This window comes from Diorhabda sublineata, chromosome X, assembly GCF_026230105.1.
Source record: "Diorhabda sublineata isolate icDioSubl1.1 chromosome X, icDioSubl1.1, whole genome shotgun sequence".
Taxonomy (NCBI): domain Eukaryota; kingdom Metazoa; phylum Arthropoda; class Insecta; order Coleoptera; family Chrysomelidae; genus Diorhabda; species Diorhabda sublineata.
Genome location: NC_079485.1, coordinates 24,704,404 through 24,731,294, shown reverse-complemented (window position 1 = coordinate 24,731,294; position 26,891 = coordinate 24,704,404). Strand labels below are relative to the sequence as shown.

At 32.1% G+C, this 26,891-nt stretch overlaps 1 protein-coding gene across 3 annotated transcripts in view; it reads right to left on the bottom strand.

Moving 5' to 3' along the window:
* Positions 1–2,036: 2,036 nt before the first annotated feature.
* The window catches only part of LOC130450714 (glutamate-gated chloride channel), an 85,109-nt gene continuing 60,254 nt past the window's right edge, over positions 2,037–26,891 (bottom strand). For all 3 annotated transcript variants that reach the window (XM_056789296.1, XM_056789294.1, XM_056789295.1), the window contains exons 4-9: positions 24,734–24,957; positions 15,218–15,300; positions 6,389–6,523; positions 4,724–4,876; positions 2,749–3,029; positions 2,037–2,332 (exon numbers count right to left, since the gene is read on the bottom strand). In XM_056789296.1, the coding sequence (XP_056645274.1) occupies positions 2,099–2,332; positions 2,749–3,029; positions 4,724–4,876; positions 6,389–6,523; positions 15,218–15,300; positions 24,734–24,957 (1,110 nt within the window). In that variant the 3' untranslated portion in view covers positions 2,037–2,098. The remainder of the gene's footprint in view (positions 2,333–2,748; positions 3,030–4,723; positions 4,877–6,388; positions 6,524–15,217; positions 15,301–24,733; positions 24,958–26,891) is intronic.

The following is a 26,891-nucleotide window of genomic DNA, read 5'->3' as shown; positions in this document are numbered from 1 at the left end:
TTTCTAAAGTTAAATATGTTACGTTTAAACTAATGTCAAGTCATAATCTTGCAAAAACTTTTAGTCAAAAGTATAAATGTGAAGGTGTTTTTGAGAAAAGACACGAGCTTATTTTCAAATTTTTGCATGGATATAGTGATATAACAAAGATAAAGTTATGAGCTCAATTATGGAAAATACGTTTAAACTCTAATATTGAAATCCTTAATTAATTCCTATCAAATGTGCTCTGTATTATCGCAGATAATTTCAATATTTTTTCATTAATGTGATTATGTGGTATCTACAAAAACCATTCTATTGAAATTATTTTCAACGACTGAATTAATTACTCCTATAAACCTATTTCTATAATGACATTTCGAACCGTTACTGTAGTTATAATTTTGCGTCTCTAGTTATAGTTAATGTTTTATTGTACTTGTAAATAGAAGGAGAATACCGTTGTTTAAAATTTTACAACTAATTTTCAAAGTTCAATAATATTGTTGGATGTTCCAAGTAACTTTATTCTGAGTTTTATAATGGTTGTAAACATTTCTGTATACGAGCACCAAACAAAATTTCAATGTAAAAATATTTTATTACACAACATATTCTCCTCTTAATTGGATACATTTATTACATCGAACCTGCAACGTCTCTAGACCTTTTAAAAAAAATGTTTCTTCTTGTTCTGAAAACCAGACTTCCACAGCTTTTATTACCTCCTCGTTCGAAGACAATTTACGACCTTTTAAACTTTTTTTCAGTTGAGGAAAGAGATGATAGTCGAACGGAGCCAAATCTGGTGAATAAGGGGGGTGTTGTAGTAAATCAAACCCGAAATCACGAATTTTTTGCATGACAACATGATATTTGTGTGTAGGGGCGTTATCCTGCAAAAACAAAACACCTTTGGATAGCTTTCCGCGTCTTTTCTCTTTAATTTTTTCCCGTAGAGTGGTCAGTAATATCGAATAGTAATCTCCACTTATTGTTCTACCCTTATCCAAAAATCAATCATGACTACTCCATAGCAATCCCAAATAACTGAAGCAAGAACTTTTCCAGCAGATTTTTGGACACAAAACTTCCTAGGTTTTGAAGAAGCAGAGGGTCGCCATTCTATCGATTGTTGTTTTGTTTCTGGATCGTAGAAATGTACCCAAGTCTCATCCATAGTAACAAGTCTACATCGTTTTCAAATCGAGCACAGATCGAACGCGATGCTTCTACCCTTACACGCTTTTGGTCATCATTCAAACATTTGAGGATCCATTTTGCAGCAATTTTCCTTATGTTCAAATTGACGTGAACTATATAATGAACGCGTTCTTATGAAATATTCAGTGCTTCAGATCAGATCCGTTTTAACCCAATTCGACGGTCTGATAAAATCATATCATGAACTGCATCGATATTTTCGGGGACTGACACAGATACTGGCCTTCCCGATCGGTCATCATCTTCAATGAAAAATTTACCTCTTTTGAAGCTTGCAGTCCAATTTTTACACGGTCGCATAAGAAGGACATTGATCACCAAGGGTATTAAACATATCTTCGTAAATCTGCTTACCTTTTAACCCGTATGTTGAGTAATAAAATATTTTGACATTGAAATTTTGTTAGACGTTTTTATTTGTTTTTCGTGATGATTTATCCTGATTTTAAATTCAGTTCAAAGTACCAGACAAAATTTGACGTTTCGATCAAAATATTGATGAAGACCGAAGAAGGTCGAAACTTCCAATTCTTACTTGTTATTTTGAATTCATTTTTTATCAAAAGAGACCTAAAATCTGGCATTTTATAAATACCTACTTCATTATATCATTTCAAATGAAATAGACTTCGATTCATCTAGTTGCATGAAAAATATAATTGATTAAATGGTTGTCGGATAAGTTGGATAAAAGTCTTGTCTAAAATCTAAAGAAAAATCGAGATTTAGTTAAATTAGGATAATGCATAATTGCCATGGAGTCAAAGTTTTTATTTTTTGCAAGTTTTTTGTGTAATTATTGTGTTTGCAAGGTAATAAATGACACAAAATCTTCGTAACTGATATATTTACACTTATGAAAAATCACAATAATTAAGGTAGGTAATGATGTTTAGGATTCTTCTGCTTCTTCTCTGAAGAGATACGTAGACCAATATATTACATTAAAAAGCGCAAAGACTAGCGGAAATGTTATTCTTGAGATAACGTCGATGCGCTTTGATCTGGTAGGGAACTTGGATAGCCACGACCTACAGCAATTGGGGCGTTTTGGTTGCATGTGGATCTCACATTGACGAATCTTTTCAAGGCTCATTGGATCGCCTGGGTGTCGTACTAGGGGTTTCTGGAACAAAATTATTTTTAAAAATTTAATACACTATTCATTAAGACTAAAACATATTTGTTTTTAATAGTAGTAAAATATTCCATTCCGTATTATAGGGCTGATCATTAATAGCTATAAAAAATTTCAAACACATTCTATTACTTATATTCTATTCATTCTGTAAATAATAATAATATAGAATCAAGAATGTTGCATATTGACTTAGAGTAGTCTCGTATGCTAAAGGATAATTCAACATATTCAAAAATATCAAATGTTTGAAATTATTTGTAATTATTAAGCATAAAATTAATTAATAAGCAAACAAATATCGGTCACAAAATCCATCATTTCAATCCATATGTGCTTATGGCTGATCATTATCAACCATCTCTATTGGAAATGTATATAAAGTTGTAAAGATAGGAACTTACCATCGCAAACGTAGCGTTACTTTCTGTGTCAATGAGGTCAGATGTAGCATCCAGAGAAGCAGCATGTTCAAGTTCACATTGTCGCCTTTGTTTTTTCATATTTTCACGGTGCATATCGGATCGTGAAGCATAATTTACAAGTGCAAACTCTAACAATGCTCCAAATACGAAAGTTAGGCATACTCCTGTCCAGACGTCGATGGCTTTGGTGTATGAGACCGGCGGTAAAGATGCGTTGATCCCTGACGTTTGGGTCGCCATAGTCAATAAGGTTGTTACACCTGTAATTAATATGTTTAAGTCATATATAAATTTACGGAATTGTCATAACAACATAATTTTTCACGTTAAAAAATGTAAAGATACGCACATGTTTAGTTCCCGTGACAGAAAACTATGAATCCAAGTCCAAGTGTTTCCCAAAGAAACGGCTGGACAGACAGAGATTTGACTCATCATTTCACAAATATCTATTTTGATGACGTCCACAAATATTTTGTTGAATCAATAAACAATTGGAGAAACGAAGAAACTGAGAAACATAGAGCTCAAAGAAAATTTGGGATTTATTACTTCAAACAAGGATATCTTCAGAACTCTGTGTATAAAGTAGATATCCAAATATATATACCTTATTCTTATTGCATATTTCCTCTTATGAATAATATGCAGCAATTTCATATGATAATAGAGCAATTAACAAAAAGGGGTAAAAGTTTTCATAATAAGAGACTGTGCGCAAATTACAATAAGTTGATAAATAAAGATGGTATTAAACAGTTTTCTGAATATCTTTGTACTGATTACATCAGACAAAATTATCACACAACTTCACTAAATATCAATCCAATTAGTCAACTATTCAACATGTCTTAATACGATCTTGATTCATGCTATGGTTCTTCAAATATGTCTGAACATAGTAGCGAAACTTTCTGTCAATCTTCAATGACAACTTCCATGAGTTAATTATGATTCCGATTAATTAGTTCCAAGATATTCTATAAGATGCACAATGGGACTATTCAGTAGAACTCTAATAACAGAATATGAAAGGATTGTATATTCGCTATTAATTAACGAGACTAGCGCTGCTACAGAATAAGTTCGCATGCGCCAAAGATTACCAACTGTCAGCTGTTTATCCTGAAGCCTTCTCTTTCGAATGCGTGTCTACCGTGTCTGTAGACAAACTAGTGTAGCCGTTGTCTTCGTTTGTATTGCTATTTTTTTGGTTTGTCTACGTCCACATGTTTTTTAGTAGTTTAAGCATTTTCAAGATGGTCGAGAACATTTTGAGGATGATTCACGTTCAGGTCGTCCTTTCACGTCAAAAATGGATGAGAATATAAAAAAAATTAGTAATCTTGTTCGATCTGACCATCGGCTAATTGCTGAATCTATAGGAATTGACATAGATTGTGTATGACAAATTTTACATGAAAATTTTACCATTTTAACTCAATTCGCACGTGAAGAGTTTTCTAGTCATGTATAATATTTCAGTGTTAGACCACACACCTAAGGTCACATCTGCATTGAGAGCAACAAGATTTGAGTCTATTGAGGCTATGAGAAAAAGTAGCTCGCGTTCTAGAGGACCCGGAAGAAAAAGACTTCCTGTACAGTTTTGAACAATCGAAGATTTGCATGGAGCTATGTAGCGATAGAAGAGTGGTATACGTTGAATGTGATAATGAATAATTATACATAATATCAAAATAAAATATTTTATATTAACGTTATTTAATAGCCACAAGTCGTATGGAACATTATGTCCAACAAACAACTTTTTCAGACTAGTTTAGAATTTTTTGTTTGAAACGAAATTGGTTAGTAATTAATTTGTTATCGTTAACTGACATTTGTCACTGTCAAATAAGTATCATGGTATTTTTGTTGAATTTTTATGGCATTCATTGTATTTGCCGCAGAATTGAATTTATCTCTTTTGTATGTGAAAATTGTAACTTACCTAATGATACACGAGCTGGTACAGCTCCTTGGTCCAACCAGAAGGATACCCAAGATACTATAACTAGCATACAACAGGGTATATAAATTTGGATTAAATAGTAACTAAACTCTCGCTTGAATAGTAAATCTACTTTCAAACAACTGTATTCACCTAAAAAAATATAACAGCTTCAAGAATTCTGTAAATATTAACCTACATAATTGTTTATTAACACACTTCAATTAATTATTTTAACAATGCTAATATATCTTTCTAATGATCAAAATGTTTAGAAAGATCCAATAGTTTCTGATTTAGTATGATTATCGAATTTTTCATGCATTGAGGTAGATGAATTTGAAACCAAAAAGATAAACTAAAATTGAATATGCATGTTTTATGTACTGAATAAAGGGATAAAGTCCGATAAAGTCACCACCCAGGCTATTCGTAAGCTCTTTTCCTAGAGATGTAGTCGTTACGAATTTTCGTTTTCCATAAATTGCTCTATTCCTACCTTTTTCAATGACTTGATTTTCCAGATTAGAAAAAGTAATAGGCGGTTAGATCTGGTAGACTACGTACTAGATATGGCGATCTGAAATCGATTAATCGAAGAATCGATTCTTACCAAATAAATCGATCTTTCAAAACGATATGTTGTACTCGATTTATTCAGTTAATTGATATTTCACACTTAAAAATCGACATTCGATCTTTTTGTAAAAACAATGAAATTATTTAGAATTAGCTGAATATACTCGTAATATTAGAGAGTTAAATGGTTAATTATTCAAAAACAAGCGAGATGGCAGTTAGTTCCCGTTGCTTGTCTAACAGCAACCTTCATACATGTAATACAGTTGCAATTGAAATGGCTTAAACGGAGAAGTGAAACATTATTTATAGCAGACACCTAAATTTTTATCCCATACAAACTATATTCGTTACTATGTTGATTCAATAACCGTAGTATATATGAGTAACGTGGAATCATCTGTTTTTTGTGAGCGCCTCTTTTCGATTGCCTTGGGAAAAAGCGATTTTTTAAAATCGATCTTTCGAACCTCGTTTTTTTTAATCGATTCATCAGGTTGCTACTCGAATCGAAATAAAAATCGATCTTTTTTGGACAGAATATCTAATACGTGCTGCTTAATTGAGCTCGGTAAGATCGTTCTGCAGTTTAATTTAAGAGGCTCGTGTTGGTTGTATTACAAACTATTATTTCCGTTATTTCTACGTCACATCTCGCACTTCGTAAATATCTTGAGAAGGTTTTTTGTCTCTTTTACATCAATTAAAGGATTAATTTGACATTTCGATGACCTAATTTAACAATTAACTACGGAATGCTATAATAATCTAAGTATATTATTGTGAATTCCCTAGTCGAATTTATTAAAGTGATTCTCAAAAGTTTGCTTTCAATGTAAACATATCAAACAACTTAAAAGATTAAATTATGAAATGGGAAACTTTTTACGACTACTTCTAGTTGTTTAACCCGCCCTTTAAGAAGCCGGGAGCCAGTAGTCTAAACAATAGAATAATATCACATTTCAAAAAGCTTTTAATGGAAAAAAGGCCAAGCATTTACTAAATAATAGCGAAATATGGATGGGAAAGTTTTTTCACTTTATATTTTCTTTCTAAACAATCCACGTATTAAAATTGTTTTACCTGTATTTGTTTTACTGTTACAATAGTCAGTCAAAAATTTTTCTAGAGTAAATCTGGGTAAATGTAAATTCTTAACTACTTGTACAGGATCTCCTTGTTTCCATAGAAAAACCAGGTCATCTGTAGTCCATCCATCTGAAATAGGATGATTCGTTTTTAAGATTTCAGAAAAATGTTTAAATACGTCAGTCGGTAATTCACATTGTAGGTTTCCCATAGATTACAGACACCCTAGATACATATATTAAAGACTCCCTAGATACACACCGTTGATGGGGAGTCAAATGTCTCTAGCACCCGCGAGGAAAATATTTTATTCCAGGTTCAAACTAATTTGTAATGTTTCACGCTTACAAATCACCTATTTTATAGACGGTTTATGCAGATGAATTTAGGTCAAGTTAATTTTTAATTTCAATTAAGATGAGCATAAATAAAGTCGCCAGAAATTACGTTGACATTGGTTGTCGATTCGTAATAATTGTGCAGTTAAAAGTTAGTTATGCTTTTCATGTTATATGAACCTTTTTGGACAATCCTACCGATCACTAATTATATTGATAATTTGTTTAGTAATGTTTTGAGAATAAATGTTTCCCTTTGGGAGTCCATCAATGTAATGCATTTATTCTCATATCCTCATTAATATTTAAAATGTTTGACAATTGGATATAGACAATACTAGAGTTAAGGTCATTTTTGTATGCAACCTTGTATTTGGAAATGGATTTTGTTACATTTTATTTTTGCCTTTTATAATTAATAGGAACATTAATCATTGGTTATTATTAAAATTTATTAGAATCATTGTTAAAAACCCCTAACTTCTCTTAAGGATGGCAATAAATGCTTTTATGAAATTTCAAAATCATTACTAAAATTCAACTTTTTTGCTATTTAGTTCTTAAAAGTAAATTGCTTTGAGGACAATATACCTTAGAAACAAGCTTGAAATACATTTTAAATAAAAAAGATAAACTTAAATATTCATTGAGTACTTGTTAAAAGTTAGTGGTATGAACTAAATAAAAAAAAAGAAAAAATCTTCGCACAGTTGATTTGATTTGAATTTCTCACTATTTTATGATAGATGTCAAATTAGTAGTAAAGGTTTAGTTACCTAGATGGCGTCTATTTAATCAGATCAAATAAAACTTTCGTGAACCATTTAAGAATAAGTGATCTATGTTTACTTTGTTCTGTTAGTTCTACTTTACAGTGTTGCCTATCTGTATGAGTAACATATTTATCTATTCTTTCAAAATGGATATTATCAGTTTCAATTTTTTAAATATAGTCTTATGAGTGTATTGCACGTTTTCTGCACAACGTTAGTTTGAAGTTAAATTTTTGATTGTAATTTTGAAATAATGATTATTTGTATCGAAGCTCTACGGACACTTTTTTTTAATAAAAGGTCGTTAAAATCCATTTCTATTGTCCGATTTCACGAGAATTTCTAGAGAGAGACGGTAATAGGTAGTAGGTTGTTTGCTAATATACTAACAGTACCTAATATGAAGGAGTATATGGCTGGAATTATAAAAAAGTATGCTTAATTTCAAAATTTGAACCAAACAACGTCATCACCTTCAAAATACTTTCCATTACAATTGATTCATTTGTTCAATCAATGATACACTGTATGAAACATCTGTAGAAATGGCCAGCCTTTGCCTTGACCTCTTCAATGTTGTATAATTTCATGCTTTTTTTCATCCGTGAAAATAAGAAAAAGTCACACGGGATCAGACTGGACGAGTAAAGTACTAAGCCATGCTATTTTTAGCTATTTCTTGCCAAAAATGTTGAACGGATATGGTTGTGTGTGCAAGTGCATTGCCATGTTGGAAAAATCAATCTTCTGTCTGCCATAAATCGGGTATTTGTGGAGGAATATTTCTAAATAAAATGTTTACTTGACGCTCTGATCCTAGGGAATAAACTTTGCATGAGCTACGCCAATGACATAAAAGAAGTGAAAGAGCATTTTTTGATGTTTGATTTGATTTGACAAGCTTTATTTGAACGCTGTGAAGACGGCGTCCTCTATTGATTTAATTGTTGCTTTGATTCTGGGTTATAACCATAGCACCATAACTCGCCACCAATAATGACCTTAAAGTCTGAATCAGTGTTACGTTGACAGAGGATGAACAAATTTTTCAACGCTATTTAACGTCTCGTGGTGAAAATTCGTACTACAAAAACTCCGCCCACGGTAATGCTTTTCTGGTTAGTATTGAGTCCTCGTGGTACACTAGAAAACAACTGAAATTTGTGTTTGGTCAACTTAGCCTCCCTATGTCGAACATAAAGTTATAGAAATCTGTACAATAATTGAATTTACGACGGATCCAAGATCCTATGTTCATTGTAATGACGTATAATTCATCAGCCGATTGCAACCAACCATAACTTTCTACCAAATATAAATATAACAGAAAACATACATCGAATTACATAATTCAAAGAATAAAATTTTTTCTCAGATGATTCTTTTTATTTGCGATGAAGATTTTGATGCGTAAATAGCATTTGTAAATTGCTAAGCAATAAAGCAAATACTAAATAAAGAAAGCGGCATTTTACTTTTCTATATAAGCTACCTTTGAATCAGTTTGAATGAAAACGTTAAATTTAAAACTGTGTTTTATGATTGTCGTTTCCCTTGTGATGTAATTTCGTTTCATTTTCATGTTATTCGTTACTTTGAAAATTTAATTTGATACTTGACATTCTGAGTATTTCATTGTATAGAATCGAAATTTAATATTGTTGGGTGGTTTGAAAAATGTGGAGGAAATGTAAATTTTTCTTCGTATTTATTGGGATAATTTCATTATAATATGGTCCTTTTTATAATTTTTCTCACTTATGATTTAACATCATGTCGAGTTTATCTACGAAATGTTGTGTTTCAGCTTTGTTGTGTAGTACGAATTTGTTTTTGGAGTTGTAACCGATAATGATTTTTTATACATCATATTGTTGTCTCGATTGATACATAATATTATATAAATCTTTTATATGGACGAATTGGAAAAGTTTTGGTTCATTAATTCTTGAAATTTTTACCGTAAAGTTTTGTCACAATATCAGCAGCGACCTAAAAAACCGGAGAAAACTTTTTTGTTGACAGTCTAATTATCCCAATATTAATAAGATCTGAAGTTGTTTGTCAGATTAAATACTTTGAGGCAAATTAGACTGAGAAATTGAATGTATTTTTTTGGTTGCAAACATTTTTGGAATAAATTATTGTTTTTTTCCCAAATAAGAAAAAAATCGTACTTCTGCTATAGTCTATTTTTTAAACGTGTGGCAAGTGAAAGCAATAGAAATAATGTTAATATTCTTAAGCCATAACAATCCCTTTCAATAATATACAGTGTAATATTCGAATCCTATGAATAAAAAGTTGTGGGAATCGACAAAAAGCTATTGAACACATAATTCGGAAGGAAAAATTGATGTTGGCAGCTTGACAATGTGGTAGAAGAAACGTTTTTTTATTACAAAATTCGCATCAACCGCTTTAGTGATTAAATTTTTTTTAATAGTACAAGTTAAATGTTAATATTACATAGATATTTGTTGAATTAAGTTTTTGATCGAGATCTGCCTGAGGTAGTTTTTGAGGTTAGTAATATTGTATTTAGGTTCTAAAATTTCAGATATTGTTCGTGGTAGATTTGATCATTTTGCATTAAAAGACACTTTGCGATTATGTGTTTTATAGTCAAATTGCAATTGGAGTTGTTACATTGAGGGTTTAGCATCAAATAATTAGCTATAGGTCAGTCGCGTATGGCCTAGACGGAGATGCGTTAGAAGAACTTCATCTCTTCAATTTTTCGGTAGCACTGGTCATGGTTTCACTTCACGACGTTGACCATTTGTTCTCCCATTCATTGAGCACTTTATGTTTACGTACTCGGCACTAGTTAAAAAGTTCACACACTCCGCACTATCACTATTTACAGCTTCCTTAGCGACCATGTCTACCTCTTCGTTTCTTTTTATTCTTTTATGTGAGAGGATCCAATAAAACGCATTTTTTTGTTGTCATCTTTCATGTTTTGCAGTTACTGCTTGATTTGGATTGAGGGAATCTGTGAGTATGAGGTGATTAGGTTTCTCTGACAAAGCAGCGATGTGTGTAGCTCGAGACAAGGGCGTCGTCAGCTTATGACTAAGGGGGGACAATGGAGTAATATTATAGAGGATAAAAAATGTGAACGCCTGGTACAGTCGAGAGCATGAAGCGTTACACTTTGGAAGTCTCTGCCTCGATGACGATTGTAATAAGAACGATTCTAATATCAATATCGATGTATAAAACTTCACAAGCCCTCGATAGCACCAGAGGCAACGTAAAGCGTGGGCGGTGTGGGCCACCTCCCACAGCCTCGCGGTGCCAAGAGCCACGAGCCTCACAGCCGAAAATAAATTTAAAAAAGTATGGAGAATCCAAAAGTACACGCCACAAGGTTTTTCTTATTCTAGAGTATCTGGTAAATACTCGGCATCAAGCACACATTCGCCCCACTACCGCCGAGCCACCAGACTACTATATATGCGAATAATCTTGTGTGACGTGATTAGAAAATCTTTGGATCCAATATCTCTGTAATGACTGCATATTATGCGTTCATATTTTACAGGTAATCAATATCGAAAATAAGCTTTTGACCGTAAAAAAAAATTCCAAGTTACAGCAAACGCTGGAAAATAATCAAAGGTTAGTATGAAGTCTTTATCAGACACAAGGTGGGAAAGCAAAATCCAGGAGGTGAAGGCTGTATTATTGCAATTTGATAATGTTGTTGAATGCATAGAAAACTTAAAATGCCAAACTGAACAATCGGACACACTCAGTGAATGCGATTTCGTCTTAAACGAAATGTTTAGCTTAGAATTTATGTATGAGTTGTTAACGCGTGTCAATACCATTAGTATATTACGGCAATCTGCACAAGTTCATTTAGACATTACTCTTACAATATTTGTGTACATTTTGTGACTGGATCAAAGAATATCGACAAACTGGATTAAAAAAATGCTTGTCGGACGCTCGTCAGTTTGTTTAGAAAAGCAGTTATGGTTTGCCAAAAGATTTTAAAAATAAAAGGGTAGCCAAAAATAGAAGAATGTTTGATAATGAAGGCAGCGATCAACCTATAGAGACTGTTAAAAGCCGGTATGAAACAGACTTTTTTATCACCATGATTGGTTCTGTGATAAGTAACATGGAATCGAGATTTATGTCTTTATATAAACATTTTGAAAATTTTGGTTTTCTCTATGACTTAAACAAGTTAAAAAAATTCCAAAAGAGGAAATACTCCATCAAAGACGTGAAGCATCTTCGCCAATATATCATAGATAACGATTTGAAATAATTTTACCCAATTATTAACATTGTCATTAGAATTTTGTTAACAATACCTGTAAGTACTGCTTCCGATGAAAGAAGCTTTTCAAAATTAAAACTAATTAAAAATTATTTAAGAAATCCTATGATTCAAGAAAGACTTTCAGTTTTGGGAGTTTTATCTATTAAAGCAGATATAGCGTCTGTTTCTTTAATTATTTCTTTTTTTAATTTTTTTTCCAAAGAAGTATGAGTGAAAATTAAGTTTTTTTCTTAATCAATGGAAAACTGCTAAATTCAAGTGATTTTTATTTTATATTTCATCCTTCTTGCACCATCAGAGGGCCTCGCGAAATGTATCTTGCCCACATTAAGTTTAGGTCTTGCGCCGCCACTGGACAGCACAATAACTAAATAAAACTTTTAAACACAGTAATAATCATTTATTTCAACAAAAATAATATTTAATAAAAAATAACCTGCGGGGATATTTTGCAAAAATTTCAACCACTTTATCATTAAAATTATTTACGTTTTTATTGGCCAGACCATTAAGGCGATCCTCTGCCATGGTGCTTCTTAGCCATTTTTTAGTATTCTAGGGCTGCTAAAGGATCGCTCTACTGTATACGTCGTGCATGGTACGAATTGGCAAAAATTTTCCGTTTCGGGAAAGAAAAAATTTCTTTCTTTTAGGATATCAAGAATTGTTATATTTGTTAGATTAAGTCTATCGTGTCACAATTACTGCTAAGGTTCGATTTCATTCTTTATGTTTGGTAAATCATAAAACTGAGCAATAGATTCACAAATTTGTTTCACATTTTCAGTTGTCATCTTTTGCATCTGCGCCGGGTGTAACTTAGATAATGCGAATTATGGCGTGTTTTCTTCAGCAAAACGTACTTCTAGGGAGGTGATAATTGAATCCAAGTATGGTATTACTAAAAACCTCTTCCAGTATTCTGAAGGGCTTTCTGCTGGATGATTGCTTCTATGACGTTGTTTCCCCCTAATACGCGGCATTGATGTAATGTCCTCCACCATTCCGACTTTCACTGCAACAACAGCAGCTTGCTTTATAATTGCGTCTGTCTGTGGTTTTTAATTAAAAGTAAAATCCTTTTAACATGTTCCGAGGCTTTGACCACGTCCAAAGCTACAGATTGGAGTACGTTGACAACGGGCTCCATCAAAGCCGAGTATTTGGCTACCAATATAATCCCGATAATGAAGGAAATTCTGAAAGTGGCCGTTTTACAAGAATTGGTGTCCATTTATTCAACTGTCTGTAGGTGTTTCTTATGAACACTTACAGATGGCATTGTTCACAAAACCAATTAAAATTGTATGTTCGTAACAATAACTTGTAATTTAGGTATGCAGCACAAAAATTATACAAAACTAACGTGAATGCTGGTGAACGGCTGTCGTAGAAAGAAGTACAATGCACATACACACACACATACAACATACCTACCTACATATTTTTACACTGTTTAATGGCCTTGCGTTTTTGCAAATCTGATATAGTCGTGAAAAATGATGGCGATTTTAAAAACGGATTTCAAAACCTCAATGTTACTCTGAATATTTAAATACTTTCTACAATATACGTTAACCCTTAATTTGTCATGCGATGCGGAAGTTATTAATAGGTTAGGAAGTCAATTATTCGCACGGCCTTTGGTCGCTTTGCGGCTAGCTACATTTGATCTTTAGGAGGGGGGCAACTGTACCTCCCTGCCCCCCCTGGTGACGCCCTTGGCTCGATATAATGCATATAATTCAGCAGTGAAAATGAATGAAGTTGGAAGAGCTCTTAGCATATATTTGGAGGTTAGTGTAATGATAGCGATACCCGTACCCATCTTGAAATCTCGATGCGTCAGTGTAAATATGTACAAAGTTTTTCTATTCATCGAGTATGTTATTCTTTGTAAACTTTTATCTTTTATATGTATTATTCACGAGTTATTATATTATTCACCCAAAATGTTACAGATTCATTAAGATTCAAGGTGGTCAAGCTGAAATATTATACTCGTAAAACTATATAAACAGAGTTATACAGATAGCCACACAATGCTGCATTATTATTGCTTTTAGTCAGATAAATTGCTATTCTCGCTAATCGAATGAAGTATAAGTTAATTCATATTTACGCTCAACATGTTGACTGCGATGTAATTAAACATATTGTTGAAATTTAGCTGTTTGATGCATATTGGCACCATAAGCAAGACAAGCCGTTTATTATTTGGTGGCTGGCTTATCAATAACAGAAGCATCAATTTTTCATATTTAAATGGCGGATTGAGTTAATATAGGAGAGTGTATCGAAACGTAAACATGTTTTACCTTGAAATTTCTGCTTTAGTTTCGGCATCGTTACCTTTTTTTTCATGTATTACGAGATAAAATAAACAGTTTTTTGATTGTAGAACATGTGCTACATACAAATATAAAAAACCGGTAAATTTAGATAATATGAAATTATCGGAACGACGATTTTAGTAACCGACTTAATTTGTGACGTTCTGAAAGCTACACACGCTCACAAGGTGCCATTAATAGAACGCTTTTAATTAAGTTAGTGCCATCTTTTAATAAAGGAAGGCACTAACTTCATTGAAATCGGCTTCATGGCTCTTCTTTTTCTTTTTTAATAGGTCTCTATATGACTTATGCGTTTTCAGAAAGATAAAAGAATATCGGTTTTAATACATAACCAAATTCCCGGTGTTCGTTGTATTGTTTAGTTTTTTTTCATTTTGATTTGTATTCGAAGTCCAAATCCGAAAGATTTCGTTTCCGCTCTGAGGACGATATTTTGTTTTTAGAGAAAATCTGTCTAATAACTACCATCACATTATAAAAAAATTCTGGTTAGGTTAGGTAACCTAACCAACTATGCAACGAAAGCGACAATTTTCCAATAACTATATTTTCAAATTCGACTTTTTTAAAATTGAAAGCGGCTTTAATAAAACTACCATTCTTTCGATATATACCTAAAACTAAAATAGAAAATGAAGTCTAGATGCAACTCAGCCGATCTTAAGAATTTGAAATGTGTGTCCACTGTTTGCTTACTATTAAAATCAGCGGTACTACACATAAGTAATCCATTATTAGGATGCCACGTGTATTAGAAGTCGTAGAGGTATTAATTCCCCATCATGGTATTGCCAAAGTATTAAAATGTTTTAATATTTGAATAATTTCAAATAATGTAACATTGATTTATTGTGCTAGCTAGTGCCACCTAGCATATTGGGAACACTGAACTTTATGATTTGGAAATACAATTCAGCGTCCCAAGAAAATTTTTCACGCTATTTAAAATGGAACTAATGCATATATGATTTTAATTTTGTTCTAGTGGATACTAAAAATTATGGAAATTGATATAAATAACAGTATGTATTTGAATTGTACAATATACTTACAACTAGCCATTCGCAAGGAACATATTTGTCGATCCAATGGGTAGAGCTTTAGATTCATTGGACAAGAAAGAGTGAGCGAAATTCTGAAACATAATCACTATTAGAATAAGTACAAACATAATTTATATACATTACCCTTGCTAGTTTTATTGTTAATAGTTTTTACTACAAATTAATTAAAAACCAATATTGTCAATGGTTTTATTTTGACAAAACATGGTTTTTAACGGTTCCAAATTCAATTATCAGATTTTTATTTTTTATCAAAAATAATCTGAACTAAACATATTTTCTTCATTAGTCAGCGAGCACATTCTTTTTTATTATCATAAAAAATATAATGCACAAATCGAACAGAATTTATAAAAAAAAATAAAATAAAATTGATGCTTTTATTTACAGAACCAATTTATACAAATTTACAAATGAGTAGAAATAAATATGTGTATTTGTATGAATCAAATGATAAAAGTAATAATTAGAGTAACATGTTGACATCTTAGGTTAAATAGAAACTAGAAAACAAGTCTTGTAGTGATTAGAATGAAAATTTAATATGAAGTTAATTATAGAAAATTTTTTTTATTTCCATTTTTGAGGTGCTAAACTAAAATATGATACTTAACAAGTTGTATCACCTACTTTTTTTACGCAAACAGTTGAAATAACGGAGCGAATTTAAAAAACTCAAAGAAGAGGAAGGTGGGTATTCGACTAGTAGGACAAGTCGTAGATTTACCGTTCCTTTAACCATCAGATTCCTTAAATTCCATCATACTCATTTACAATTGGAATTAGGTGAGCTAGATGAGGAAATCTGATGTATTACAAAAATGCCTAAATTGTTTCAGCTTAGCGGCTTGTTTGTAAATTGGGCTTAAGGAAAGAGGATGTTGAAATTGTAGGCTTTTGGTACCAGAATTTGTGTGTAGGAGAGAGAGCAGCTGAACAAAATGATTTAATGTACTGCTCAGAATCCAATACAAGTTTAAAGGCTGTTTCTATGGTAAATCTCTCCATTTACTCCATTACTCCATTTACTCCTGTTTTTCTTTTTGAACATTTGAAAGAAAATGATAAAAAGTGTTAAATATACTATTCTGCTTGAACTGGACATATATATTGAGATTAAGAAATAGCTTGTAATAGTTTTACCAATTTTTTTTACGTTCACCGTAAATGGGGTAGTAGGCTAGAGAAGATATTGAAGATATGCCTGATGACATGGTTTGTAGAAGAACTACTCGAAGCTAAACTAAAAATAAGGCGTCTATGTTTGGATCTGATATTGGAACAATATTTGTCGTTAAATCCACAATAACTTCAAATTAGAAATAAGCGTACGTATTATCCAAGGAATGTTACCAGTGTTAGAAACGTTCAAAATGATTGGTATAATTATTGAAATTGTTTCCAAAAATTGCCACCTGTCAGTTTTATAATTAAATTGGGTTCGACAAACTGATTATATACAATTAATTTTCTTGAAAATTATTATGTTCTTTGATAGATTGAGAGACGGTACATTGATTTGAATTAGAATTAAAATGTTGTAGGAGAAACAGGTTCAATATTTTAGAAAGGATTTTGTATTTAATGAAGAAAGTAATAATAATAAAATAGTTATCCAAAAAGAATTCACGTGAAGTACTAGGAGAGCCAAGTTTAATGTTGACATAAAAAAATTGAATTGCTTGTCTTTATATAATACTAAATTTTTTTCTATTAGCGCATTATGTAAGTGGTATTCATGAAAAAATGAAAAATAAGGCCAAGATAGGGACGGTGGCCGACAAGGTTGGTATCTATGACGTCAGAAGTTGGTAATTGTGGAGTTTAACAATTTATTATAACAACACCAAAAGTGTGGGCACTTTATAGGAAGATACAATACACCATCTGACGGCACGGCAGTGCCCCCGCCAAGTCGAGCAAAAAAAATCGGAACGGCCGTATCATCTTATTCTCGAAGCAGTTCAGGTCATTTTCGATCCCCTATAATTTCGGTGTGGAGTAAACTAGAAGCCTGTATATCTAGTAACCAAGCAAGCATTGCATAGTCACTGTATATTTCAAATTTCATCCAATTTGAATCAGTAGCTTATAACAAATTATACCTAGTCAAAGTTCTTAATTGTGTCACTCACTGACTGACCGTAGACACAGAAGCTTCAAGTTTTGAATACAATTAGTGTTCAGTGTATAAATCACGAAGAAACTAAAATATTTTTCAATGTCAGTCCAGCTTTCTAGACATACCAACTGGATAAATAACTGAAATCTCATATGATATATAAAAATAAGATTAAATGTTAATGATTCTATCGGTATAGTGCAAAAAGTGAAAATTAATCCGGAAAATTCAAAAATATATATTACATTAAATGGGATTACGAGCTTGGTCCGGTCAAAACTAAATTTAAATTATTTCTTTAATTTCTTATTTGTTAGACCTTTTGAGATATTGATGCATAATGTTATTGATTTTAGGTCTCTTCTGTTTTAAAATACGACGCTCTTTGACGTTGTCTTCAGTTCTGATGAGACGTAATAACGTCGAAACTAGTCAGCTATTGCGCCCTCTCCTTGCAATTGCCAGCCATTAGGGATGCTAATATCGACAAAAAGGTTGATTTACATCACGCTCTTCAGAGGAGTTGTAATTCAATATTCGTCGAGTCATTAACCAGGAAAGTAGTTGTTTTCTCCTTTGAAGAACGGCAGAAAACACTTCCGAAATTATTTCAGAGGTGAATAGTAGAAATCTCTTTTACATTTTACACACGTCATTTACCATCGAAATCTATATTATCGGCGACTACGCTACATTTCTATCTGACCAATGGTTCGCAGTTGGAAGTGAGGATGGGGCCACTTAGCGTTCGCTGGGAAATGTTTAACTACATGTACCAAATGCGACGCTCTTTGACGTTGTCTACAGTTCGGGTCTCAAGCTCGAACGAGGGGTGTCGAACTGCTCTGATAAGACATAATAACTTCGTATCCAGTCAGTAGTTGATGAAAATATTTATATTTTGATAAAGACCGAAGTTAAGTAGAAATTAATTTAAATTATTAATAGAGCTTTTGTTTATCGCGAACAGTTTCCCATAAGTATAACAAATGCTATAACTATACATAAAAGTCAGAGCCTAAGTCTCGATAATACGCTGATGGATATCGGTTCTGCAGTATTCACATCCCGTTAATTAAGGGCGACTTTGGAAGTATTGAAACACAGGAATCCTTAATTTGTGAATACAATAGAGTAAGAAGCATTCATCAACCAAATTGGTAAAAATTGTAACATCAAAGCCTCCAAGAAAAACTCATAGAAACAGGGAGTGTGCTTTAAGAAAAGCTGTAGCTGAAGCCCAAGAAGTACTACTGGAAAAGAAAAAGAGGAAGACTACCTACAAAAATTAGAAAACAAAAAAATAGTTCTAGCTACAAAAAGATATGAAAATTCCATCAAAAACCAAACTTGTAAAAAAAACCAAGTCTCGCAATTCAGTTCTTCTACCATAAAAAGTTGTGAGATCCATGTAATACCATGTCGGTTGATTTATATTCAGTCCCTACTTAAGGGACCTCCTGTCTTAAGTTATTACGGAATTAGCTAATCTCACAACATCTTATAGTGACCACACAAATATTAAAAAATTTTTATGTTTAAATAAAATAGATGGACTTGGCCATTGCATGACAACACAATGTCATCAAAAACAAAACAAGTCTCGCAGCTTAGGCCCATTTCGCACCAAGTCCAGTCCGTTCGCGTCTAGTCAAGTTTTTGCTTTCGCACTGAATATGTCACTTGTTGAGTCTGAGTCAGTCAGTGTTGTGAAGAATATGTGACAAGATGGATGCTCTTCTGCAAGCCATAATTTTACTCCGATTATACAGAAGAAGGAAGATGAAGGAAAGACTAAATTTCTGTTGGGTTCATCCCATACATTAAATAAGACCAGTGGTCGGTTCTTTCAATCACCTCTTTCCGGATCTACTCGATGACTCCAATTAACAGAGTATTTCATGTCACCAGAAGGTTCTGTACCATGGCAAAACGAGAAATGTCGGGATGTTTTGTAGACAAATCTGTACCTCTTTTCACGAAAATATACTATAAATAAAAACCTAGTTACTTACCAGTTGTGTTCAATTCTATAGCTATGCTTTTCCATGCTGCAGCAATAAAATCCTGATTTCTGTGCTTTGGGTGTTTAGGATCGTATATTGATTTTTTCGCTTGCACTAATGCTTCTATATCCCTTTTCTCCGTACAACTGTCACGACTGATTGATTCTTAAAATTTTCGACCGGCTGAGTCGCAATAAGTCTTAGCAAGTCTTGACGCGTTGGGACTTGACGGGACGCGCTTAGTATGAAACCAGATTTAGACATGCTCTTTGTTTTAATGGTAAGTTAATATTTCCAATTCAAAAGCGTCCGACTTGATTGGATGCGAATGGACTAGACTGGCTTGGTGCGAAATGTGCCTTAGTCAGCGCGAGTTTGCAATCGCATTAAACGATCTTATTTACTATAATATGTATTGCTTGTGGTATACAAGACAGAAGGTCTTTTATGTAGGGACTGAATAAATCTACTAACTTGGTATTAAATGGGTCTTACAACTACGTTAGAAGAACTGAATTGCGAGACTTGGTTTTTTAACAATTTTTGTTTTTGATGGCATATACTCGTACTATTCTTGAAAGAGATAACATTTTTATAAAATTTGAGCGCTCACATTTTTGGTATTGTTTCAATAAATTGGTAATTTTATTTTCTATTATTACCAACTGACGTCATATGCACCAACCTTGTCCACTAGTGTGGCTTATGAAAAAGTTTTTTTTTTTTAAATATATTGATATTTACTTTTAAGTCCTGTAGTTGTTATTGTATTAGTAAAATTCTGTAATCAATATTTTGAATATTTTCCATGTTCTATTAATCATTTACTTCAGAAACTATATTGCAAAAATATAGACCCTTTACGTTCCAAGACTATATCAATTTGGTCATGTCTTATCCGTAATTTATTTGAAAACGCTATATAATTGAAATTTGACATTTAGTCAAGATCTTTCAACTTTATACCAGGGTAGGGAGGGTAGAGGCGAGAAGAACCACCTTTAATGGCTGGAAAGCTAAAAAAGTGTCTATCTGTAAACAAATTATTGTTCGAAGAATCACCAAAATAGCACTAGTGTAGCAAACAGTGTTAAACAGAGTGAAGTGTGCTAAGTTGAAAAATTTTATAGTTCACTTAACTTGTGTAGTCGAAAAATATACAGTCTTTAAAGTGTCAACTACTCACGTAATCAAAAAGAATTTGGTGATTATAACCTCTAAAATTCTTCAAAAACGTGGATAGTGATTCGATGTTAGAACTTTTTTTATAAACCTTGGTTATTATATTGCTGTAAATTTCGTGATTTTATTATTGTTTCTACTTGCTACTAAAGCGTCACATTAATTTGTTCCCTTTCAACACTTTTTGATACACTGAGATGGTTCTCTTTACCTCTAGACTTCATACACCAGGGTTCTAAGTCTTTCCACCTCAGCTGACGCTTCGTTGTTTGCACGGCTTCTTTCCTGTTATTTTTGAGCAATTACTTATATCAAAAGAGATTATTAAAAATATTTTAATTGAAGTTTATATTTCAATTAATAATATTAATAGCGCCATCTATTGTAATCTTTATTGAAAGTATAATTGTAACTATCGCTATCTATTGGTGAAATCATAAACAAATTTCCACTTATAAAATATTCATTTAATTAATTACTAATTACTTGGATAATTACTTTTTAATTTTTTAATTGATTTTTGTATTTACATCGGAAGTTAGTAAGCATGTGTAATTTCACCGAGAAGTTAGTTGAATATTTATTACAAAATTTGTAAAATATTACCAGTTTGAGTTTTGAGAATAAAGTGTGGTAAAAATGTACACACTGACACAAAACTAAATGGAGAGAATTATAATTAGTGAAATGAATTACAATGCTATTAATCAATAATTATTTGATGATCAAAAATTGAAAAATTTTGTTCTCGATATTAGCTGTAAATTTAAAAGATGAATAAACTACTGAAAACCAAAGTTATTAAAAATAATTTTCGACTCAAACATTTCCAATTCAATGAATAATTTAAATTGAATACCCTCAAAACAAGTTGAAATATCCATTGGCACGGAAAATGCTTCAAAAGAATCGCAAATCGCTGGATTAAACCCTTAAACTCTGTAATTAATGATTGTCGGAACAGTTTGGCGGAGAGCGTGAGACATGCAGATCATAGAATTTTAGTTTGTGAAATGCTTACATGGCATATTAAGACAGGAAATCTTCAAGTTGGTATTAAGTCAGCTTTCTGCATTGTAATGGTTGGAGCAAAGGAGCTTTTCATGTTATTACGTGAGATTAACCAAAATAATCATCATGCTCTATTTAATTTCAGAGCTATTTGATTGCTAAATAATAATTTTGAAAATATGTAGACGAGTAATGGCAAAAAAATATTCATGTTTAAATTCGATCATGATTTTATTTTTAGATGGAGTATCACAAATAATCACTACAAATAATTATATGAGACTAGGCTGTACTCTAAGTACGATTCTATATTATAGTCCATTGCTAACTGAAATTTGTTTGTAGCTGTTAATTCAGGTTAAACATTATTTGTACTATTAATTATACAGTGACGTTTTTCATGAAGATGTAGTTTGTAAACAAGTTATACCAGCTTTCAGTAGATATTCATAAACGTCATTTGTCAATATTCAATAATAATCGTTCTCCAAATGATACAGTGACCCTCCTTTGATTATTTTCGGAGTAGCGATTACAATAAGTATTAATAGAGACTTAAGATTCATCAAATGTCAGCTAATAGTAGAGACGCACTATAAATGAACTGCAATGTATAAAAGTTATCTAGAGGAACTAAAAACGTAAAGCACTATGAGCAGAAAAAGTTTTTGCTCCAATATTTTGGGATCTTTGATGATGTTGACCACAAATAATAAAAAAACTGCTATTTCCGAGTAAAATATTTTTGATATAGTACGGATGGAACTCTAACTCTGTAGTTTTTAGCTCGCAATGTTTTACCAGTACTGCAGAACTTCCAAATAAATTGAGAACTGAAAACATAATTTAAATAATAACAATAATAATTTGAACCAATACAAAATTATTTTCTTCTAATTGTCACAAGAAAATTTGTAATACTAGCAGCTATCTTGTGATACCTTGATAAACAACTCAGTGGAATAATCCACCTGCTTTCGATTCACGCTATTCCAGTAGTATTATTCATCTAGGATACACGAACATGTTCAGCGCGCTCTTTCATGAACTACGAGGATTCATGTAATAGTCACTGCGGGTAAGCGTAATTTTGTATAGTGTATGGAAGTTTTTTTGGGTTAATAAATACCGAAGACATTTTGTGTATATTCATACGAAGAAAAAACGGAAGGTACACCATTAACAAATGTAAATGTAGAAAGTACTGTTATAAGTAGAGGAATAAGCTACACAAGAAAATTTACTTAAAATAATTCTGAAAAAAGTGATTGAATTGTGGTTGTAATCGAAAAATCTATAGAGAGGAATAATGAGAATGTATCAAAGAATAGGTGTAGGTATATTTTCAAAAATCATTAACTGTATTAAATTGTGTAGGATATTTGAATTGCCCTTTCAGAAAGCTATATTTGGGATATTAGATGCAACTCTGAGTGAGTCCCTAAACATAATCCTTATATATGGTTTAGTTAATGGAAGTGTTAAATTGTTCAGAACATTTTTGAAAATTGAAACGATTATTTTTTTAATGACAATGAAAGTAAAGTCTAGTAAAGACCTAGATAGAGACGTAAAGTATGTCTTGGTGATTTACATTTTTATTGTGTGGCAACATGCCCAAGAAATCAATGGACAAATACAATAGAAATCACACAAGTTGAGTTTTCTACCAAATTCTACCACTGGGTCTCACTCTTATACAGGGGTGGAAGTCGTCGGTTTAATTCGCAAACTCTATAGCACTAAATTTTACAGGAAACACAAAAAACTTAACGATGGAAAGATAAAATAAAGTGTTAACATGTTTTATTTTATAAAGGATTGAAATCGTGGCCAGATATCAAATTTTTAGAAAATAATTGAAGAAAAACAGTACAAGCAAATTAACACGGATTGCGGTTAGCTTTAAACAAAATGGAGGTGCGAGATTCATATATCTATTCAGACTTTTAAATTGTATCGGATTTTTGTGAGCCGTCACGAGTTTTTCTATTAGATACATTCGTAAATTCTGTATCTAATGATATTAAAATCCAAGAAAGAAAAGATGTACGTGGTTTGCGACCTAAACTGACGTTATGCAGAGTCTGTTTTCCCGTCCGTCGATTTGTTCGCATAATATTCACATCCTTAACTATAAGACTTAGTAACCAAGTAATAACATGTTTTTAATCAGCTTAAAAAACTCAGGATAAACTAAGTTTTGGTCCTTGACACTTCCCGTTTCTGACTATTGTATATCGAAACATTCCATTATGACAAGTTTGATATTCGTGTGATAGTTCCATCATCAATTAATGGTATCTTTAGTAAGTAAAATTATTACATATTCATGACTAGTTATGACGAAGTCATTCAGATGAAATTTCATTCTGATCAATAGAAAATGTTTTAAAACATCTTTAATAATAATACAAATTGTAGGCGATTCCAATGTTATAATTTCAACCTCAATACTTTCATGTTCATTCAACCTTTTATCATGAAAATCAACAGTGAATTTACTATTGTCAATTCTTTCCTCTTCTTTGTAATTTGATTAAATATTTTTCAACAAACTGTACGTGATGCTTATTATGTCACTTTTCAATTTGGTGTGGAAAATTATATCGTTTTTGTTTTGAATATCAATATCACTTGTAGTTAATATTCTGTTCTGTGTACCAGTTCAAAATATATACTTCTCGTTGGCTCTAATGCTCTAATACTCCAATAAAATATTCAATGAACAAATAACCGCTTTCCCTATCAAATTATGACAGAAATCCGGCTTTGTTCTAACCCACTGAGTACTAATCGAAGCATGTGATCTTTAACACCTTATACAGTTGAGTGCAGTCATATTTGAGTGAATGGGATGCTATTTTAGATATTCTGGCTGTTATTTCGAACCTCCGCAAATGAGTAGACGCAAATCAAAATATGACTTATATAAAAGTCATTTTGAACAAATTATTTACTGATCTTTTCCATTTTTATACTGCAAAATATCAATGTACTATAACTATAAACTTTTGAGAAGTTAGTAATAGAAGCAGTATAATAAGGTTTTAAAAAGTTATTATTAATTCTGTTGTAAATTGTTGGCCATAGCTTGGCGGCAATTCATGATTTATTAAAAACTGGTTTCGTATAACTATTTATTCTTTGATTAGTTCTACTTATGCACTATATTGTACAGACCTTATACTATATAATACTGATCCAGTAGGAAAAATGCGAATGTAGACATTTGGCATGATGATATTATGAAAATGGCCCTCTTTTTCGTTTGAGAAAAACAGATCCGGCATCCAGACTCTGTTTGCCTCTGTGAGCGTTAAATATTTTAATCGTCCTCCGAAATCATTAAATTTGAGCCTCTCATCCAACCATTGCTCTCGAAAAGTGAGCTGTACACTGTATTCCTGAAAATTTTAGCCGTAGTTTCAGTATTTATTTGAGAAAATATTTCAACACCGTTTGATGAAAATGCTGTGACCTCGAACATGCGTACTTTCATGCAAATATAAAACATACATTTTAAAAAAGTTATATTACATAAAAAACTCCGAATCCATGATTATTTTTTTTTATTTATATTGCCCATTCAACATGGGAATTGTAAAAAATGGGTCTTTTTCGTTTGCAAAGTATTTTATTATTTCAAATCAGTGTAAGAGTGAGGTCAAGTAAACAAAAATAGCGTTTTGGCTATAGTATATTAATAATAAAGGGTAACCAAACACATAAGGCATGGCGTGAATAGAATACTGCAGGTATATTTGCAGGACCGTATTCAGGACTTGTTAGTTATTTCAAATTACGAGTTTTATTTTGATGATTTATAGTTAATTCTATACAAAATATACTTATACATACACACTAATATATTTTTTTCAAGTATTCTAATTAGAATACTTGTTGGCACCTTAAAATATTACGTTCATTAATGTTGGACCTCCAATCAAATATTTTTTATTGTGACTTGATGAATCAATTATTTTCCCTACGTTCCCATGACCATCACATATTTTGTGACTGATTTGGAATATAATATAGTTTTCAGGTATAGACATGGTACTTTCTACTTGCAACTTTGTTAGTTCAAAAACAATTTGACCCTTTTGGGATCTTATTTCTACCATTATAAAGTACTATTCCTACCTTTTACGAATTATCTACGTTATCTTAATCATTTAATACCATATTCATTAAACATTTTCGTAAGACTTTGTGTTTTGGAAATTTTTACTAAGAGAATTTTGAGGCCACTACATACCAATTGAAATGGATCCTTATTATAACGGATCCGAATCTAAAACTTCCAAAACCCAATTAAAGATATAACCACTTTAGACGAAATTAATAAAAGTACAAACATCACAAAATCGTTTTCCAAGTGGTATAATTATTCATAAATTAACTTGAAATCACTTTCATAATTGAATCAAATTTCATAAATTATATTGTCTCTCTTAAATTTAAAGTCATATGGCATTTATTGTGGAACTGTCGCTTGAGTCCAATAGAATTGTGTAAATGGACCTCATTTAGTAAACATACAATATAGTTCGTATAGAGTGTGGTTTCCTTTGACTCCTGCATTAAACACCAAATCAATGGGGGGTAACATAAGGCAATCGCGTTCTGTCGCATTTGTATCTATTGTACGCGAACAACGTTATAGTTTATTATGTCAAATCGGTTCCACATCATATGACGTTCAGCAAAAGCGAAATAAGGACATATTATTTGGTCAGCGTCGTTGAATTTTTCGAGTGAAATCATCCATACTATGTAGAGCACCTTGCTTGGAGCTTTAGTTCCCTCTTTTTATATTATATAGATTATTGATATACTGAGTTTGTAATTGATTCTGAGTCCTATCAATTTTTTGACGTTTTCGACAGCAACTTACAGAAATTACAGAAGCGAGTAGATGTAAACTTTTACTAAAGGAAAAATTTCGTATTTGGTTAATTTTGCTATGAATCTTCTTGCAGGCGCAGTTTCTACGGGGTGGGGTCACGGCGGTCATGACCGTCTCAAATCATCTTACTTTCTGGAAAAATTTCAGAGAAGCATCAAAGCTTCGGTACATTTTGTGCGAAATTAAAGGTAGACAACTAACCAATTGGCCAGGCAATCATAGGTTTGAAAGGTAATTATTGGATAAAATAGGGCGACATAAGGCACGTGAAGGTGATAGCATACAAAACGAAGCTTTCCAACTTTACGATGGTTAAAAAATTCCCTTTGAGCATCTATGGGAGAAAAACGCTCGACTTTTCAAATCTTCATGGAGATATTGATGTTAAAGCAGATAGATAGATAGATTTTAAAAATATTGAAAATATAT